The 17,709-nt window shown below is 39.5% G+C and overlaps 2 protein-coding genes across 5 annotated transcripts in view; one reads left to right on the plus strand and one right to left on the minus strand.

Annotated features, from left to right (window-relative positions):
- LOC137273947 (centrosomal protein of 135 kDa-like) overlaps window positions 1–17,709 on the plus strand; it is a 51,182-nt gene that overhangs the window by 12,160 nt on the left and 21,313 nt on the right. Inside the window, exon 1 of one of the 4 annotated variants that reach the window (XM_067806863.1) lies at window positions 13,276–13,410. The exons of 2 other annotated variants lie outside the window; for them this stretch is intronic. The gene's annotated coding sequence lies outside the window, so the exon portion shown is untranslated. Of the gene's footprint in view, window positions 1–13,275; window positions 13,411–13,751; window positions 13,774–17,709 lie in introns of those variants that run through there. One more of the 4 variants, XM_067806867.1, reaches the window with a different exon arrangement.
- On the minus strand, window positions 4,312–6,003 carry LOC137272718 (uncharacterized). The gene has a single exon (XM_067805102.1). It carries the CDS (start codon window positions 5,993–5,995, stop codon window positions 4,871–4,873), a length of 1,125 nt encoding a protein of 374 aa, XP_067661203.1. The 5' UTR covers window positions 5,996–6,003; the 3' UTR covers window positions 4,312–4,870.

The following is a 17,709-nucleotide window of genomic DNA, read 5'->3' on the forward strand; positions in this document are numbered from 1 at the left end:
AAGTTATAGTATCATCGTTGATAGAGTAGTGTTGTGTTTCATTGAGTTTCTTGCAGCGGTGGGGTAGCCCAGTGGTTAAAGCGTTTGCTCATCACACCAAAGACCTGAGTTCAATTCCCCACATGGGTACAATGTGTGAAGCCCATTTTTGTGTCCCCTGTGCTATTGCTGGAATATTGCTGAAAGCGATCCTCACTTACTCATTGAGTGTCTGCATGTTTACTCTAACCCCATCAGAGATCTCTACACATTTAGTGACCTTGTATATTCTCCACATCAGGATTAGATTGTAGAGCTGCTTGAGAGAGATTTTGTATTTTCAATATTTTTTAAGATTCAATTTAAAATGTTTGCATGTTGTAAGGTATTTAGATCCATATATTCATTAAATATGGGCTTTCATATTTTCCCACCCTTATGGAACCAAGGAAAGAATAAGTAATATATTTCATATACCTGTGATACAAGACATTCCCCAAATTAGTATATATACACAATTGTGTGTGTGTTGAGAAAATCTCAGACCTCATTATTAAACCTACATTCTATCACAGACCCGTGAAGGTCCCGGGGTAGAATAGGCCTTCAGCAACCCATGCTTGCCATAAAAGGTGACTATGCTTGTCGTAAGAGGCGACTAACGGGATCGGGTGGTCAGACTACCTGACTTGGTTGACACATGTCATCGGTTCCCACTTGCGCAGATCGATGCTCATGTTGTTGATCACTGGATTGTCTGGTCCAGACTCGATTATTTACAGACCGTCGCCATATAGCTGGAATATTGCTAAGTGCGACGTAAAACTAAACTCACTCACTCACTCACATTCTATCACAAGTGCCTACAGGTAAAACTGTTTTGCTCATACTTACAGTTTTTCATCATGTTTATCCCCTGCGAGTATAGCACTATGCAGAGCATATAGTTTTAGGCTCTGTCCGTATGTACGATTTGGAATATCTTCAGAACTGTTGACTATTTTCATGTTTGGTACCTAGTTTCATCACGGTATAAGAAAGGTCCCAGTCAGGTTTTGTGATCTTGACCTTCATTTCAAGGTCATAAGGAGACTTAAGCATTTTACCCTTGTCAGTGAGATATCTCCAGAACTGTTCTCTGGATTTTCTTCAGATTCAACAACAAGCTTTATATATGGAAGGCACTGGGCCCAGTCATTTTGGGGGACCTTTACTTAATTTTCAAGGTCCTGGCAACACTTTGAAGATTTCAGCATCTTAGTCTGCATGTTATGATTGTCAGCGAGATATCACAAGAACATATCACTGGATTTTCTTCATAGACTTTCAAGACTTTCCTTGAATGTTTTTCCAAAACCAATTTCTTTATTAATACTTTTGCATATTTCATACACTATGACATTCATGTTAAAATCAAAGTGAGTCTTGAAAACTACAGAGCAAGATATCAAGAGAGGCTGATTGGTCATGTTTTCGTCGACATTTAACTTCATCTTAAATTATGACCTTCACTTTCATTCCTTTTAAAGTTTGATTTGATAATTTGGGATTATGTCACCTTAGTGACAATGCTTGTTGTCAAGGTTTTAAATAGAAGACATAAACATGAAAGCTTACTTTTATGTGATTTCATGTTCTCAGGACTTTCTCTGTCCAGTATAGTTGAGGGTACATCTATCTGAACCCTACTAGACCACAAGGTTGGGGTTTAGAATACAAAATGTTCTCAATATTTGATCCTTAAGTGCCATGCCCTGTTAAGGTGTTCTACTGAGTCAACACCTGTACCATCTGGGAGTGCTCTTCCTGCAGTAAAACAAAAGAACAAAGCAATGTTTAGGCAAGTACAATACTGACAAACTTCATGAATATCTGTATCTATTTCAATACAGATTCTTGTACTGCACTTATGCAGAGTTATAAAATTCCACTCAAAAAAAATTAACTAATGTTTAGTAATTATAACTAAAGAAATACAAAATACTCACATGCCTTATGCATGCAGGTTAACAGACACTATTTTCATAATCAGGTTGTAAATTATTTACAACTAAACAAATATAAAATACTCACATGCCTAATGTATGCAGGTTAACAAAGGCTATTTTTATGATTGGGTTGTAAATTTTTTGTCTGAAAACTTTAAGGGCTTGGAATAAAGCATTTTGAAATTTTTTGGGTCATTTGAGTAAACTAGATCGGTATACATTTTAACAATAGGTAATAACAATTCAGGGTCATAATTGCCAAGATGTCAAACAATTATTTATAATAAGATTGTTGTGATTATCTTGTGTCAGGACATGCAAGGAAATAGTTTGTTAGATAGTTTATTGCTAAACGGAAATAAAAAATATTTATTGTCACTTTTTTTTTCTACTACCTGATGTTTACAGTTGTGAGATCTACAAACCAATTAATATAGATATGATGTCATCCTTAGTAATAAACTATGTGAAACGGGACATGGTTCCCACTTGGGCTATAGCAACACATACAGTGTAGAAGGTATACCATGTTAAACACAATATCTTGCCCATACATACAATCACAACCCCTTCAACAAGTCATTGTCCAGGCTATATATGCTGAAGAATTCAACTTGACGTTGTTCTTGAAGCGGGAAAGCTTCATGTAGGAGCAATTGCCAAGCTGCTTTCAATAGGCAAAACATGGCTATTGACAGAGGGTAATTTATGACCAAAAGCCCAGGGGCTAATAAGTGATTGTTTGTATGCCTTGTGGCTTAACTTGTGTATAGTTTAGCTGACTTTTAGTCATAGTAGAAGTTGTCTTGACTTATAATTCTTGTGTGGTGTAGTTGGGAGGGAAACGTGGTATTAGGTTTGAGAGTTTCTAGGGACACAGTTTAGTAGACAACAGAAAGAGGAGATATCCAAGGAGTAAAATATCCAAGTTTCAATTTTGAATTTACTAGTTAGTATATACTGCTTAACATAAGGCTGATATCCAAAGTAAGCTATTTGGAATTGGTTGTTTTGCTAGACGGCTGCTTTGAAATGTTTTGGTAATTTTATCTTATTTTTTTAAAGCTTACTTTATAAATTTTGTTCTACACACACTAGAACCTCTTTGAATCAAATAACTGTTCTGTTGAGTTGACAATATCAAATATAGATGAATAATTGAACAGCCATATTATTGATTTGGGTGAAGTGAAATTTGAGATGTGAATGGTTCTCTAGTTTCTATTATATTTCTGTGTCATTGAGTGGTGGGATTATTAATTAGATGTACTCCGGTGGGGTCATTATTTCACATTAAGGCGTCTAATTAAAGGCCAAACTAAATCTATGTAACAGGAAAACAGAAGATATTCTTCATCCTCATTAGACTTCTATTCAGTGTGTTGTTCATCAGGATTACCATGGTAACAGGAATGTAGGCAATGTTAGGTGCTGATTGTGATTATCATATGGAGTCACTGAATAAATGTGGTCAATATATTTGAACATTTTTAAAAGTAGCAGTGTTTGTGTGTCTATGTCGAGATTTCTTAAACAAAGGTGTTTGACATTCATCCTCAGAACAGTATTCACTGGGATGTATTGAATATATTGTAGACCATTTTTGTTGTGTACAGCAGGACAGCGTCAAAATTCAAAGTTTCCTTTCAAATTTCCAAATTCATATCAGTACAGTTAGGACTGTTATGCACTGGACAAAATAGGTTAGGGATATTGGTTTTTTAATGATTGATATCTTATCAGTGTGTCAATAAAAAAAAATATCACTATTAATGATTTCAAAATTTACATAAATAACTTATATCCCTAACCTTTTTTGTCCAGTATAATAGCCTTGTAGAGGTATTTCACTCATGACAGGACCAACTCTCAAGGTGGAAAAAGTTCTAATGCTTTGTTTTACATTACAATATGAACACAAAACCCATGAAAACACATGAAAGGAACATTTAAAAGATCAAAAGAATATGCAGCATAATTGTTTCCCAAATTTGCCCACAGAGGATATACAGCTCCCAATCCCCAGTTTGATTAGTAAGCGTGAAACCGAAACTGTCTCAATATATGAACAGACACGGTGGTGTTCGCAATATGGCCTTTATTTATACTCATGTAGAAAAAACCCTGAAACAAATAAAACATCCTTTAAGTACAACGTAAGTATATGCTGATAGATAATATCAGTCATTAATACAATCTGTGTATATATATAACCATTTACAGAATATCATCGTTGCTGAGCCATTTCATACACATTGCCTCAATACTTAATTGATAGCAGATTCCATATACTAGTATACTTTAATTCATACATAGAACACAAATATCTATGTACACATTCACTCATCACGCATTTACACATCGTACATGTATATCACTTACCGAATTATTTACCATTTGTAAATAATTAAACTCATGGTTTATTGCAATCTGCAAAACAACTAATTATCACAAACTACTCAATACCTACAATATGACAAAGCAGCCAAATTATCAAAGCATATATACACTGTACGCATGACATGAATATGTACAACCATAAAATGTATTGAAAGAGACTAACCTCTGGAAGTGATCCCGACAGCTTTGTGACCAGTAGAAATGTTAAAACTCAACTGCTAATAGACAACAAACTTTAAACAGGGGACAGCTAGTAAGCTGACAAAGTTTATGACAAAGGGACGCTAAGTGGCGCGCTTGGGCTGGCTATTGTGTGGCAGTGCTCAGTGTAATTGTAAGCTGAGAGAAAGGGGTTAGAGAAACTGGAGCGTGAAGTATATAGTGTTTAAAAATATGCTAAACTGAATATCTAATTCAGTTAAAACTAAAGAATAAAAACGCAGAATATTTACAAATATTTCATCCTGTCACATACTTCCCTCCCTTGAATAATGACGTCCTCGTCATTCCGGTTCTTCATCAACAAGGGAAAGCAATGCCTTGGAGATACTGGTGCTGATGTGCCCCAGAATGCCTGTCGCTGCCAGCTGTTCCAATCGTCGACTCTTCTGTTGCCAATCCGGGTCAGAAGTCTGGCACATTACGTAATCTCCCGAGGTCTGCCAAGCAGGCTTCCTGGTTAGTCTGCCAGTTCTTCTCGGTGCAGGTATGGGTTGAGGATGAGTATCGGGAGGTGCAGGATGGGGTAGATCATCTCTGACTGAGTCTTCTGGCTCCACTTCCGTGTTCTGTGATGGTTGCTCCTTTGCAGGATCTACTTCTGAGCTGTTTTCGTCATCAGATACGTGGTCGTCACCACCAGAAGCATCACCTGCTACTTCAAGAGACTGTAGATCGTCACCTGTTGTCTCTGAAGTAGCCACACTCTCTTCCACAGTGTCCTCACTGATGATAGTAACATCCTCAGCAACTGTGGGAAAAAAGAATGGAGCATCATACTCAGACTCTTTATCCTCATGATTGTCATCTTCTACAGTCTTGTTCAGTGTCTTTCTTGGTCTAGGAGTTGGCTTCGTGGCTCTTGGTATGCTGTTGTTCTCCGTGATCGCTGGTACTGATCCAATGGGCAGGAGGTGGTTTCTATGCAGCGTCCTCTTCCTCCCCTCACCAGATTCTCTTTGCACAACAAACACAGGGATATCCTGGTTTGGCTGCAAGAGAACAACATAAGGATCTTCCTCCCATCGATCAGCCAACTTGTGTTTACCATCAAAGGCTAATGTCTTTACCAGAACTCGATCACCTGTTTGGACTGTGGCTCCTCTCGTCTTCAAGTCATAGCTGGCCTTCTGCTTGTCTTGGGCTCTCCTTGATGCCTTGGATGCCAGAGTGTATGCTTCCTGAAGCTTCTTCTTAAGAGACTCTGAATAAGCTGTAAGAGACTGGTGACTCTTGTTGGTCTCTATCCCAAACGCAAGGTCTATAGGAAGACGAGGTTCACGACCAAACATAAGGAAGAATGGAGACTGATTTGTTGACTCATGCCGGATGCTGTTATAGGCGTGGACAAGCGGAGCTACATAGGTCTTCCAGTCTGCTTTCTTGTCTGGTTGGAGAGTTCCCAACATGTTAAGCAGAGTCCGGTTGAAGTGTTCAACCATACCGTTACCCATGGGATGATAAGATGTAGTTCGGCTTTTCTCCATTCCCAAGAGATTGCACAATTCCTTCATAAGTTGGCTCTCAAAGTTTGCTCCTTGATCACTATGGATACGCTTTGGGATCCCATAATGCATTATGTAGTTCTTAAACAAGGCTTCTGCTGTAGTTTTGGCAGTTTGATTCCTAGTTGGGATAGCTTGTGCATATCTCGTAAAGTGGTCTGTGATAACGAGAATATTCTGGTGGCCTCCCTTTGACGGTTCCAAAGTTAAAAAGTCAAGACAGACAAGCTCTAAAGGTTGGGTGGTGGTGATGTTGACTAGAGGAGCACGTGCATTGGTGGGAGACTTCCTTCTTAAACATCTGTCACATCTCCGGATCCAGTCTTCTACGTCTTTGGCCATGCCTGGCCAGAAGAAACGATCTCTGACAAGCGACAGGGTTCTCTCTCTTCCAGGGTGTCCTACATCATTATGAAGTCCTCTGAGCACATTTTCAACCATGGCTGATGGTAAAACACGCTGTTGTCGTTCTTGGCCGTTGACGTTAGTTTTCCTGCAAAGGATTCCATTTTGGAGAACTAGACTGTCAAAGTTCCTGTAGATAACAGTATTGGCTTGACAAGGGGGATAATCTTGTCGCTTTGGCTTTCTGTTAATCCTTATCAAGTTAATCCATGGCCTAAGAACGTCGTCTGCAGCCTGGGCCTTTCTCCAGTCTCTGTCTGTCATCACTTCAAGGTCCTTTCCGGGATGATCTTCTAGGCTTGATAGATCTGGCGTTGCTAAAAAGCAAAGACTGTGCACCAAAGGATGGTCCTGTGAAACGTTACACACAGCCTGTATTGATTCCGATGTTATCTGTTGTCTTTCAGCTTCTATTCCTGGTAGCCTGGAAAGACCATCAGCATCTGCATTATTGAGTCCTGGTCTGTAGACGATATCAAAGTTGTATGCTGATAAGGCTGCCAGCCAGCGATGACCTGTAGCATCCAACTTTGCAGAAGTAAGCACATAGGTCAGAGGGTTATTATCAGTATAAACACGGAAGGTGTTACCATACAGATAATCCTTGAACTTTTCCGTCACTGCCCATTTCAAAGCTAGAAACTCTAAACGGTGTGCTGAATAGTTGCTCTCTGCCTTGTTCAACCCACGGCTTGCATAACCGATGACTTTCTTCAATCCATTCTGTTCTTGGTACAAGACAGCCCCCAGTCCATGGCTACTGGCATCAGTGTGAACCTCAAAGGGCTTAGTATAATCTGCATATCCAAGGACTGGTGGTGTTAACAGGCATGTCTTGAGTGTCTTGAAAGCACTATCCTGTTGTGGTCCCCATTGCCATGGCTTGTCTGGTTTGTGGGCTTGACTGGTTTTCCTTCGTGCCTTGGTCTTTGTAGCTGGTATCAAAGCAGATAAAGGTTTGGAAATCTTAGCAAAATCTTTGACAAATTTCCTGTAGTAACCGGCAAACCCAAGAAACTTGCGCACTTCATCAGGGTTCACGGGTGTAGGCCAGTCCTTAATCCTCTGTATCTTGTCAGGATCTGCCTCAATTCCATCTTCAGACACAATGTGGCCAAGAAACTTAATCTTCTTCTTAAAGAAAGAACACTTGTCAGCGCTTAGCTTCATTCCCGTCTCTCTGGATCGTTTGAGGACTTGTTCAAGCCGTTCTAGGTGTTCTTCGTATGAGCTGGAGAAGATGATAATATCGTCCATATAGATAAGACATATTCTAAGGTGTAGTCCTTCAAAGCATTCATTCATGACTCGTTGATATGTTGCAGGGCTGTTGCAGAGACCAAATGGCATGCGATTATACTCAAAGAATCCCAAAGGACCTACAGTAAAAGCTGTTCTCTCCTTATGGGTTTCCTCAATTTCTACCTGATGATATCCCGATTTCATGTCCAGTGTGCTGAAATATCTTGATCCTGCTAGTGCATCGAACATCTCCTCTATTCGTGGTAGAGAGTATGAGTCCTTGATGGTCCGACGGTTCAACTGTCTGAAGTCCACACATAGGCGTAGTTTTCCATTCTTTCTCCTGACTAGAACCACATTAGATGACCATGGAGAGTACGAATGTCGGATAACTCCACATGCCAGCAATTGTTGTAGGTGTTCTTTGACTTCTTGATACATTGATGGTGCAATTCTTCTGTGTCTCTCCTTGAAAGGTCGCTCGTCCTCAAGGTCAATCCGGTGCTTAACATTCGGGACATGTCCTAAGTCTGTCTCACCATTGGAAAATACATCCAAATATTGTGAGATAACCTGCTTGCCAATTTCCAACTCTTTGAGTGTCACTGCTGCTTCCCTGAAGTCCATGAGATTCATTACATCTTGGCCTTCACCTTGGCTTTCACTATGGGGAAGATATTCAACCTTGACGACTTGGAGTTCACACAAAACTGCACGGGGTGGAATGGCCACAGTCCTTGTTGTTACATTAGCAACGTGTACTTGTACCATAATCTTGTCGTCATAATGGTAGTTGATGACAGTTGGTGCTATATCGAGATCAGATGGTATCGTGGATCCAATAGTCGGATGTATCATTGCGCACGTATCCTTATAAACAAGAGGCTTGGTTATATATCCTGAAATAACTCTTTCAGTGTTGGGTAGTATTATCAGTTGTTCAGTCTCAGCGCTTCTAACCTTTCCGAGTGAGTAATCGTTTCTTGCCAGTTCCTTCTCCTGAAGCATCATGTTCCGGAAAGCCATGTACCAGGCTGTATGAATATCTGCCTGTTGGAGAAAACGAGTTCCATACTGTTGTTTGCATGTGTCCATGCAAGAGGACAAGATGTTAGTACCAAGTAACACAGGGACTGTTGAGTTATAGGATGTGTCTGGAACAATTAGTAGGATACATGGAAGTGGGGGTATGGCTCCTGTATCTCTCAATTCAACTTCAATGTGGCCATAATATGGGAGACGTTGTCCATCTGCACAATCAATCTGCAAGAATACATCCAAAGGTTTAATGGGAATATCCAATAGATGTTTTGTATAAAAGCTGTGGGAGACAGTTGACACAGTGGAGCCTGTATCAAAAAGAGCTGTGGCTTTAACTCCATTAATGAAAACTGTCCCCTCATTTGGTTGACCCACCAGCTTGGCAGCTTGCTGATTAGTGATGGGGCGCGTCTTCCTATAACCTATGGCCTGCCCCGTCCCATAGGTTTCTTCCTGTTTAAAGTGCGTCTGTGGTCAAGTATTACACGGCAACCATACTGTAGATGTCCCGGCTGGTTGCATCGGAAACAAATTGGCTCTCCAGTTACGGAATCCTTAGATGGTCGTTGATTCCTGGAGTCCTGGTACCGTGGTGGCAATCCTGGAGATGGTGACCAATACTGTTGAGACTGAGGCTGCTGATGTGCTGATGGTCCTATGGGTCCTGGGTTTCGGTTCATCCAAGGATCAGGGGAAACATACGATGGGTGACTCTGTTGCTTCTTCAGTTCCGCAACTTCACCAGACAACTGTCTGAGCATCCCTTTGATCTCCTTCATTTCAGTGTCCTGTGGGTTTACAGCGGCCATACTAGGAACTGAAATCTTCTTCTTAGCTCCAGCTCCTCTCTGTTGCAAGTCCACTTCAGCTCTCCGCAGTGCTCTGAGGAGGTCATCAAAAGTGCTTCCTTGATCATAGATGTGAGCTGTCTGATCTCTGAGTTCTGGCTTGGACCCTGACCACAACTGTGTACGGAGCATCTCATTCCTGGTTGACTGGGGAAGAGGGCCTTGTGTCTCTGCTTGAATGAGTAAATGCTCTAACCTGCATGCCCATGCCGTAACTTCCTCTGTGGTCTCTTGACGTGAGCTATAAAAATTAGCCAGAAGTGACTGACCCGTATCTACGCTACCAAAAGTAGAATCTAGCTTGGAAATAAGTTGTTTGATGTCAGCCTCAGGACCAAGACACATGGCAACCGTGGCTGCCCTACCACGCAGGGATTGCTGGACTATGTTTGCAACAGTTTGTGATGAAAAAGACTTGTTTTGAATCAAACACTCGACTTGGTACTTCCAAACATCAAAAGATGTTTCGCCCTTCTTGTCACCAGAAAAAGATGGGACTTTTGCCGCCTGAGCTAATGTAACAGGTGCTTGAGCGCCTGAACTATTTGAATTAGACGGAGTACCAGAGTTAGAAGGCAGGGTGGATTCACCATCCTCAACCTTCACCTTGGTCTGAGTGTATGCTCGCATCCACTTCACCAAGTCCTCTGCATTATCAACAGTAGGCCAGGTACCAAGAGCCTGAAAGGATGATATTAGTTTCTCAAACTCTTCGGGTAGAGGTTTACTCATGATGGCGAAAGAAAAAAAAAAATGAAGACAAGTGATGTGGGAAAACAACGTTAATGTTGTGTAAATAACCGGAATCGGGATATGCCGATAAAAGCAGGTGGAAATATGAAAATGTACGTGTACACTCAGGATGTACTGAACAACAAGCGCATGATACAAATGAGAGCGTACACCTGGGGTAATGACATCGAAAGATGGGCGAGACACCTGGAATATAATGGCCGAATAACTAAACCATTAACAAGCTGTTAATATTTCACACAAATCAAAGAGACCAAATATAAAGAACAGAGTTGACGGTTGTGCTTGAGTCTATATGCAATGTATATTTACGCGCGCAGGGCATGGAAACAGAAAGGAGGGAACACTATGGCAATGCCTTAAGAATAGACCCAGCAAACAAGGCAAATCCCTACTGACACAAGAAGGTACACGTAATGCAAGTAAATGAACGATATGGTATAATTTCACTTGCAAAAGACAATAATAATGCCACTACTGACCTTGGAACACAACACCAACCCTACATGATGAAACTTATCTGGTTAAATATTTAGTTGTTTATTTTTGCAAGGTTTTCAATGTGAAGTTTTGTATCTCACATCAATCATACACGCAAACCAACATCATATTCTCAGTCATTGTTCATTCACTCACAGGGCACCACACAGAAAAGGAATATGTAAATTTCTTTCTAGCAAAATACCATAAATGTGAGCGCTCACTGAAAGACACTACAATGTATATGAACCAGTTTATGCTCTGAGGCACGGCAAAATTATCAGCATATTATACCCAAGAAAGTTCAACTAGGGCCCGAATCTACAGTATTTGTACGTACAACATGTAGTGATATCAATTGACAAGGTTTACAACAAGGTAAACAGTATAGTTAAACCCGGGTGGTGTACCTTAAGGCTACATTACTATCAATAGTATGCATAAAGCAAAGTTAGGAAATATGATTGTACAGTCAAAGAACTGAGCACCGGCACGTTCTTTGGTTATGTGACGACTGGCAGTTCACATGAAGCACAGTATAAAGTGTCTTTCTGAATAACACACAAAGATGTCTCTCACGCCTTTAACAGCATCTTAGGTCTCCGAGAGTGACGTCATAACACTTGTAGTGAACGAGGGATGAATACGCAGATGATGGTGTCTTAGTAGGCCATGTTCCTCACTGGGGGCTCCATTGAAACCGAAACTGTCTCAATATATGAACAGACACGGTGGTGTTCGCAATATGGCCTTTATTTATACTCATGTAGAAAAAACCCTGAAACAAATAAAACATCCTTTAAGTACAACGTAAGTATATGCTGATAGATAATATCAGTCATTAATACAATCTGTGTATATATATAACCATTTACAGAATATCATCGTTGCTGAGCCATTTCATACACATTGCCTCAATACTTAATTGATAGCAGATTCCATATACTAGTATACTTTAATTCATACATAGAACACAAATATCTATGTACACATTCACTCATCACGCATTTACACATCGTACATGTATATCACTTACCGAATTATTTACCATTTGTAAATAATTAAACTCATGGTTTATTGCAATCTGCAAAACAACTAATTATCACAAACTACTCAATACCTACAATATGACAAAGCAGCCAAATTATCAAAGCATATATACACTGTACGCATGACATGAATATGTACAACCATAAAATGTATTGAAAGAGACTAACCTCTGGAAGTGATCCCGACAGCTTTGTGACCAGTAGAAATGTTAAAACTCAACTGCTAATAGACAACAAACTTTAAACAGGGGACAGCTAGTAAGCTGACAAAGTTTATGACAAAGGGACGCTAAGTGGCGCGCTTGGGCTGGCTATTGTGTGGCAGTGCTCAGTGTAATTGTAAGCTGAGAGAAAGGGGTTAGAGAAACTGGAGCGTGAAGTATATAGTGTTTAAAAATATGCTAAACTGAATATCTAATTCAGTTAAAACTAAAGAATAAAAACGCAGAATATTTACAAATATTTCATCCTGTCACAAGCGTATGATGTTACACTTGTGGATGGCTATTGTAAGGAGGTGACTGTGAAAGAGGTTGAACCACTACACGTATATTTATATGTATTTGTCAAATAAGTGTTTGAGAAGTCATTTTCTGACTGACATGCCACATTGGAAAGAACTTGTTTCAGTGTCCACTAATTAACTTCATGTTCTGAAAAAATATTAGGTTTATCATGTGTCATGTTTCTGTCCTTCCCTTTCATGACCACCATGTTTTGTTGTTGTGAAAATCTCTGTGAAACTTGCTTTGATATTTCTGTAATTAACATACTCCTTACAACAACTCTAGTGCTTTCATTGGAGCAGTTTTTGTGTCGTATCTAAAGGTTTCTCAGCCTGGGGTCAACCTGAAGTGTCTGCTGCCATTCATTGCTGTCAGATATACTTGTGAGGTATAGTCAAGTTTTGCCTCCAGATCTGATGCCTGTTTCGGCAGGTATACCAGCTAGTGGATATTTAAATTTGCTTCCCTTACTAAACAGTTCCCCATGTCATAGGTGCTGTGAGCGACATTCATTGAATAGCAGGTCTTGTAAATATTTTATTTATTGATCACTGTGTTAATCTTATCCAGACGGGAGTGATAGGGTTGTTTTTAATAGGTATTTCTCCTGAACATGGCTGTCCCTCTTAACACAGCCAGTCTACTCACCTGTTGCCATGTACGCTAAAAGCTTAGCAACCATGAGAGGTCAAATTCCAATCTGCTGGGTCAGTGAGCAAGTGAGTTTGGCTCCCACTGATTGGCTGAAAATCCATGGAGGCGGGGCCAAGGTAATTGAACTGGCTGTCAGTCAGAGAAAGAATTGAATTAATTAGGCATTATCTGGGGTTATGTGACAACAAAGGTGGGGGTATATTGTGATCAGACTCGGGTGTACCTAGTGTGTTGGTCTGCAGGGGAGGCTAAAACAAATCTCCTTCACTGCTTTACAAGGGTCGCCAGTCAGTGGACTGCAGAGGACCAGCACACCTCACACGGATACTTCTTTCATTCAGGTGGGTCAATAATCATATTTACTATAATTTCACCAGAGTAGAGTTTTGCAAGTTTCTATATTCTGTGTGTTGGGCCAGTCTAAGCTGCATACACTGCTGGGTTAGGTTAATAACATCAATAGCTTCTTGTACTGCTGTAGATTACATTAACCTACACCCGGCAATTGACAGGCATGTTCGGACATGACACATGGGCTGGCTGATTTGAAGTCGGAAATTGGCGCGAAGCTCAAGTGAATGTAGCTTAAAGTGTTTGCAGATACTATCACGAGTCATAGCTTGTCTGAAGAAATTGTTGGGGTGGAACAAGTGTATTTAAACTGTCACGGTTCAACCAACTCATGACCAACCGTTATCTCTAAGGTTAGTATAACAGTCGTATCTCCCCCGTGGTGCTATTGTCCATATTGACCAGTTGACAGGTATTGACAGTTCAACTCATCCCAAGCTTGCATGTTGACTGGGGGTTTTTTTGTTGTGTGACTACTTCTGTGGCTGTAATTGCCAGTTGTGCCTGTTGGCACGATTGGATCGACAGATGAAACAAAGCTGTTTGGTGATAATGAGATCTGTTGTTGTCCTATAATTACATTGATGCCCTGTGGGTATTAGTATCTGCACAAGTGAAAATTGCTGTTATCACCCGATGTACGTTTAGACTGGTTAATAATGAACAGAGGATTTTGTGCCTGATAATGTAAAGTCAAGAACTTCATCACTTGTCTTAAAGGCAAGATAAAGAGAGAGTTAAAAATTCATGACACGTCAATTACAGACATATAGCAATGGTTCGATTAAGAAATTGCAGGTTTAGATATCAGACATAAATGATGTATAATACAGTATTTATTGAAAACTATACTATTCAACATAATTTTGTTTTTAAAAAAAATCACTGAAGAAATTCATTTTGATTAAGTTCATCTGTCATGGTATTCCAAATTAAAGTTAGTATTTTGAAAGAATCTGTGGTCTTTGACATATTTTCAGCTAAATTACGAGACCTACATGTGTTTTCTTATTACAATATGCATTTTTCCAGTAATTTGTTTATGAAAGTATTTTGAGTTTTGAAAATTGATATTGTTCAAGATTTTGAAATTTAACCTATTTCGTCAGGTAATATTGCGCCAAGATAGCTGTGCAATATACTGCATTACCCTGGAAAGCCTGGGGTTGATAAGGAAGGGGCTTGTAGAGGCTTGATTTATTACCCCCCTTATCTCAAGTCCACACATAAAGGTGATAAAGACAGAATTGTTTATTCAACCTGGTATGGATGACCAATTGAATATCAGACTATCAATAATGATATATTTCCAGACACCAGTAAAGCTTAAGTTAATAACAGACAGATTTGAGATATAGGGTTGGATGAATGTTACAACAGATGATTCAAGAAACTTTTTTATTTGTCAGTTTTATTCTAACTTGGTAATGGGTTTGGCTAAGACTGTACCATATCATTAGATATATTAAAATGCTTTTGTTTTGGTGACTGGTGTTACATGTATTTCAGAGACTCAGACTATGATATGGCTGTCTGTGTATGTTGAACTCACTGTCTTTATTTGATTCAAAAGCCATTCATCTGTTATGGTTAGCCTTTTGTATTGTCCCTCTTATTATAGACTAAGGCTTAGTCTCTAAATATATATGTATATAATCTGGATTGTAACAAAAAAAACACACATTGAAATTGAAAAGGACCCCCAGGGGACCAGATAAGCTGAACTTAGAGAAATTTAGACTTGTTTCTCATTAAGGGCGTTAGTATTGTAGGGAGGGAAAGTAATATGATTCTCAAAAATTGACTTGCACCTTGTGCAAGCTAAGATTCATAAGTATGTTGTTCTTTGTAATATTGGGTTGCACCTGTGCAAGTAACAAAGCACTAAATTGAACCCCGCAAACTGATCAGGGATTTTGGCAGACAATTATCAGTGCCAACAAAATAATTATCCAGCAGAGTAGATAATAACGAAACGTAGTTCCATGTTTAATGTGCACACTTAACAACCAAACTGGATTAGCCACCTAATGATACAATTGATATCACTTAGACATCAAACTGGTTAGTCTATTTACTGGGTGCTCGTTAAGGTAACTATTATGTACATTAGTGGCAGGTAATCTGTACTAATTAAGTAGGTAATGCATGTGTTCCCAGGTTAGTTGTGCACATACAATACCAGATACTTCAGTTGGGGGCTGTTACCAGGTACATGGGTCTGTGTGCTGTAGACTTCATTCAGCTCAGACTAGGTATGTTGACAAGGAGCACCAGAAGTAGTGGAATACATTCTGATTGTCCATGGGGCTAGAATACTGCCCTGAACATGTATTCTCGTCTTCAGTAAAATGGACCCTCATGACTTATTACAGGTCTACTATCCGGATCTGTTTGATTGACATTTTAGAAGTTGGTCAGTAATAAAAAAGAAAGAAACTCTATGGATAACAACTTCTAGATTATATACGATGATGAGTCATTCTTGCTTGACAATGGTGTAAGAATCTATTCCAAAACAATGCATCATATGTAATAAAGAAGTTGTTGTCTATAAAGTTTCTTACTTTCTGCTCATCTGAGAGAATATTTCCGAGTCTTGGGATTCATGGTAATGACTTTGTCAGTCATGTCATGTTTAGTATAGGTGTATTTTCTGAAGAGCATTGTGTTTAACTTCTCATTTTCTTCAATCAAGATATGAAATTTGTACAGACAACAAAGTTTACAGTTAGAGGCAATGTTTGCATAGAGATAATACACTGTTAATGAGCTGGAGCCAGTGAATGATATAACTGGGTTATTTTTCTCTTGGCATCAGGTAAATACTAAACAGGTGCATGTTGAGCTGTTGTCTTCAGTTTTAATGCAGCATGGTATCATTCAAAGGAAAGTACAGCAATACGCACATCCTGTTAAACAATGGTGATTAGCTGTGGAGATTCAGGGTTATCGGTGGACCCTGGTGATGACATGTTAATACTTACTTTTAAAATATTTTGGCATGGCTTTGACTTACATCTCTAAGATAAGTGCACCAGCAGCTGAAGGGATGGTCCAAATCCAACTACGGTCCATGCAGGTAGCAAAGGTACTGTAAGTCCCCATGGTCCTGAGTGTGGTGATCTACCTACAGTTGCTGGTTCTCTTATAATGATATTGTTTTATGATTACCTGATAATTAATTGCTCTTGTAACAGTATGGCTGAATTATTGCTGATGTGATGATAAGGATTATGTCACTCACTCACTAGGACAAGTGACTTACATCTCTAAGACAAGTGACTTATATCTCTAAGGCAAAGTGACATACATCTCCAAGATAAGTAGTGGATGGGGGATGAAAAACATGCCTTTTATTTCTAGTACAGAAGTTTGGTAATCAAAGCATATGACAAAATTATGTCGTCAATGTTGGTTCAATTCTCCACATGGGTACAGTGTGTGAAGATTATTATGGAAGCAGAGCCCAATTTATTTAGATGTTTCATTCAGAAGTTTACCCACTTAAAACTGACTTGCACCTGGTGGATGGTCGACTAATACCTAGGTTTCACTTTGTAATATTGGGTTACACCTGTGCAAGTAACAAAGCAATAAATCAAGCCCTGTGGAAGGAATAATTATTAACACCTTGTAAAGCCATACATGGTCTGCGTCAACACAACCAGGTATTGTTTCATGTATCCTGATGTTTTACAATGATCTTTATCCTTGTATTTTACAACTGTCGTCAAAGCATTCCTTACTGACAACCAGGGCTAAATGACACAGTTTGGACCAGCTATGCTGTGTAAAGAATCCGTGTTGGGATCAGTTGCTGGTATATGTTCATTACTGCCAACTCAACACTTTCACACTCGAGATGTGGTATGTTTTTATCTGATCCTATTTAACCCCATTCTGTCAATAATAGATTGAACATATTCCAAATCAATACCAGTCCCCAGAACAGATGAATTAATTATTGAGATAGTTTATCCATGAAAGTGTCCACAGTGTCGTGCCATGTCTCGATTTTGTAAGATAAAAGCCGTAGTGCTGAAAGGATAACTACAAGTGCATCGATCTCGGAGATGGGTGGACTTACCTGCCTATTGATCACAGCACTGGAGGAGTCCCAGGGAGCCTTGAGATTGTAGGTCGTACTTGAGGGTTACGATGTGAGATATATGTCTGTGGCTCTTGTTGATAAATTGTTGTAACTGGTATGTACTTGACATGAAAGGCAGCATGATGGAGGGGAAGTTCTTTGAAAAACAACTTATCAGTCTATGGGGTTGGTGATA

Source organism: Haliotis asinina, chromosome 2 (genome assembly GCF_037392515.1).
Source record: "Haliotis asinina isolate JCU_RB_2024 chromosome 2, JCU_Hal_asi_v2, whole genome shotgun sequence".
Classification (NCBI taxonomy): Eukaryota; Metazoa; Mollusca; class Gastropoda; order Lepetellida; family Haliotidae; genus Haliotis; species Haliotis asinina.